At 32.5% G+C, this 4,098-nt stretch overlaps 1 protein-coding gene across 1 annotated transcript in view; it reads left to right on the forward strand.

Moving 5' to 3' along the window:
* The window catches only part of LOC107697803 (SH3 domain-containing RING finger protein 3-like), a 122,811-nt gene that overhangs the window by 74,823 nt on the left and 43,890 nt on the right, over positions 1–4,098 (forward strand). Inside the window, exon 3 of the mRNA XM_016498662.1 lies at positions 3,199–3,294. Coding sequence (XP_016354148.1) covers positions 3,199–3,294 — 96 coding nt within the window. The remainder of the gene's footprint in view (positions 1–3,198; positions 3,295–4,098) is intronic.

The following is a 4,098-nucleotide window of genomic DNA, read 5'->3' on the forward strand; positions in this document are numbered from 1 at the left end:
TCTCTCACACACACACACACACACACACACACACACACCTACAGTATATACTATATATGATCCTCCTTTTTCTTTTCTCTGAAAAAGACCAATCTAGCTTCTAGTCTAGCTTTCTAGATTTTTGTTTATGTAGTAATATTTTTATTAGTGCTGTCAAACGATTAATCGCAATTAATCGCATCCAAAATAAAAGTTTTTGTTTACATAATATATGTGTGTGTGCTGTGTATATTTATTATGTATATATAATTACAAACACATGCATGTATATATTTAAGAAAAATATGTTTATGTAAATATATTTATATATAATATAAAATATAAGAATATGAATATATAAATGTATAAACGTGTAAATATTTTCAAAATGTATACTGTATGTGTGTGTATTTATTTATACATAATAAATATACACAGTACACATACATATATTATGTAAACAAACACTTTTATTTTGGATGCGATTAATCGCGATTAATCGTTTGATAGCACTAATGTTTATTTTGTTTATGTAACTCTTCATGTCTGTGCTCTGTATGTTCCTCACATCGTCTGCGAGTCGCAGTCGCGCAGCTGCAGCGTTCAGACGTCTGTATGCATTACTGCACAAGCGGCCTCTGTCCTCCAGAGGCAGGAACCGGAAAGATGAGTCCTGGAAATACAGACAAGAACGTCCTTTCAGAGAGGAGAAGGACAGGCGGATGAGAGACAGACGAGCATCTGCATGCTAAAACACTCCTTAATAGACACTTGATTGAGTCAGGTTTGACTCTCGGTGAACTGAAGCTTGATGTAAATCTATTCAAATTAGTTATTTGTATAAGGCCAGTTGCTTTGGCTTCGGTTTGATCATTATAAACCGAGTCACGTTCATAAAGATACAGATATTAATGCCTTATGACGTTCAGATTCATGTACAGAGTCACTGTGAGTCAGTTTGGTTTCTGAACTTTAACTGTTAGTGAGTTGAATCAAAATTGAACTGAATTGATCTGAGTAATAACAATATTTTATTTTGTAAAGCTGCTCAGCGTTATTCTAATATCATTGAAATACTATTATACATTTATCATTTATTAATATTTTTGAATCAGTTTTTATTTCTAGATTTTCCATTTTCTTTTTAATTTTCATTTTAGTAATTTTGTTGGGTTTTTGTCATCTGTAGTATTTTTTATGTCTATATAGTTTATAAATTTGTATTTGTTTAGTACATTAATTTAAACAAAATTAACTTTAGATTAATTTAAACAAACTACTGTAAATTTAAATACATTTTTCATTAGCAACTAGATTAAATCATTTTAATTTTAAATTATTTAAATTTGTTAATGTTTATTTTTTCAGTTAGCATTTCATAATTGATGAATTTTACAACATTAATGTTGTTATTAAACTGAATTGATCTGAATAATGACAATTTTCTTCTGTAGAGCTGCTTTACAGCTGAAATCACAATGACCTTTTTATTTTTTATTGCAAAAAAAATGTATTGCAAAATGTAAACTCAAAGGAATTCAATGAAAAAAGTCAGAATTGTGAGATTTAAACTTGCAATTGCAAGTTATAAGAAATTTTATAAGTTATTAGAGGTTACGCTTTGCAAAGCAGTTTGTAAACATAATTGGTTCTGATGTGTTAACTTTTGTTAATCTGAGTCTAAGCACCGGAATAGTCCCTGATAGTCTGAAATGTGCTTTAATAACACCAATTAAAAAAACAGCCAAATTCAGACACATCGATTTTTTCTAATTTTAGCCGTTTCTAATTTACCTTTTATATCATTTATTATGAACCAAAAATTTTCTGTGCATGCAGAACAATATACATCTTCCAGTGCTCCTTTGACCTGTGGTGTCCCTCAGGGTTCGATTCTTGCCCCGACTCTTTTTATGATTTATATGCTGCCGCTGGATTCAATTTTTAAGAAATATGGAATTTTCTTTCACTTCAAGTCAAGTCAAGTCAAGTCTGCTTTATTGTTATAAACTTATATGTGTCTTATACAACTTATATGTCTCACTTATACACCGATGATACACAACTGTATCTTTAATTTAAACCTGGTGATAAAATGCTTTAGAAAAGTTGCATGCATTCAAGAACTTAAATTATGGTTTATGAATAATTTCTTGAAACTTAATGAAGGTAAAATCGAAGTGCTTTTGTTTGGACCTAGTGATGCTCTGTTTATAATGCTTATAACCTTGATCTTGGTTATCTTGCCCAGTGGATTACTCCATGTGTAAAGAACCTGGGTGTTTTATTTGACTCCAGTCTAATGTTTGACAAACAGATAAATAGTGTGGTCAAGTCATGTTCTTTCATCTCCGCCGTCTGGCTAAAGTTAAAACTCTCCTTTTAACATAGACATTCGAAAAAGTAATTAATGCATTTGTTACATCTAAGTTATACTATTGCAATTTGCTGTACTATGGGATAAATCAGTCTTATGTGGAGCGATTGCAATTGGTTTATAATGCAGCAGCCAGGAATACAAAATTTTAACATTGGTTTTTAAAGCACTTCATAATCTTGCACCAACCTATCTCACTGAATTGCTGCACCCACACAAATCGGTGAGACCGCTCGGATCTAGGTTTTTAGGAATTTTATCAATTTCTAGTTCCAAACTAAAGCACTTTGGAACAATCTCCTGGTTGCCATCTGAACAACTTCGTCATTATCTATCTTTAAAGTTATGCTTAAATCTCACCTCCTTGATCGATTTGCAACGAGTTAAGAAGTGTTTTATGTTTTTTCTTTGTGATATTATAATTTTTATTTATTATTTTATATTTTATTTTTTGTCTTGTTGTTTACTATGCCATGTAAAGCACTTTGGTCAAACTCAAGTTGTTTTAAATGTGCTATATAAATACAATAAACACAAACAAACAAACAATATGCAATTGTGAGATAAAAGTCCTTAACCGTTTCCGTGGCGGAAACAATTTTCCACATACACTGTTTATTTCTTTATACACACTCAGAAGTGAGATTGCACTGCTAATAAAAATCTGAGAATTTGATATGCAGTGTTTGATTTATTTCTCACTCTGTTCTGAATATTAAAATGTGACACATATAAGGATGTGATTTACTTGTTTATTCTCTCAATGACTCGTCAATTAATTTCTACAGCGCTACAATAAAACAGTGAAAGCGCATGTATTTACTGTGCGTTTCTTCTCTCAGGACGAGATTCTCACCGTCATACGAAGAGTGGACGATAACTGGGCAGAAGGCATGCTGGGAGATAAGATCGGGTTTTTTCCTATCTTATACGTGGAGGTAAGTGCACTTGAGTGTGTGTGTGTGTGTGTGTGTGTGTGTGTGTGTGTGTGTGTGTGTGTGATAGGCTTTCCTTTAAAAAAATAATAAAACTGAAGTAACGCACTAGACTGCTGCATTATGTCAGCTGCTTTAGAGTTTCAAGGTTGAATTGCTTACAGATAATTCATTATTAAATACAACAATGAGCCACTTGTGCGGGTTGGAGACGGTGAGAAGCAGGTGTGTCGATTCAGAGCGCTGCGAGTGATGCATTATGGGTAAAGTGTATTGATTTTATAAGCATGATTGGAGAGATGTTCTTTAGCAGGTTAGGGATATTTATCATGAATTAAACATTTACTTTTGAGAAATACATTATCTGTGTGATGCATATTTAAGAATGACATTTTGATGAGAAATCCCCCTTAAAAATAGAAATATTTTAAAATAGTATTTTCAAGGCATTAAAGGAATAGTGCACCAAAAAATGAAAATATGCTGAAAATATCCTCACCCTCAGATCATCCAAGATCAGGATGAGTTTGTTTCTTCAACAGGTTTGGAGAAATGTAGCATTGCATCAGTGTCTCAGCAATGGATGCTCTGCAGTGAATGGGTGCCGTCAGAATGAGAGTCCAAACAGCTGATAAAAACATCACAATAATCCACAAGTAATCCACAGCACTCCAGTCCATCAGTTAAGATCTGGAGAAGACAAAAACTGAAACTAATCCAGCATTAAGACCTTTTTAACTAAAATACATTGAGTCCATAATCCATAATAACGCTTCCTCCAGTGAAAAAGTGCATCTGTGTGAATCA

The sequence above is a fragment of the Sinocyclocheilus anshuiensis genome, unplaced genomic scaffold (genome assembly GCF_001515605.1).
Source record: "Sinocyclocheilus anshuiensis isolate Anshui unplaced genomic scaffold, SAMN03320099.WGS_v1.1 scaffold1123, whole genome shotgun sequence".
Classification (NCBI taxonomy): Eukaryota; Metazoa; Chordata; class Actinopteri; order Cypriniformes; family Cyprinidae; genus Sinocyclocheilus; species Sinocyclocheilus anshuiensis.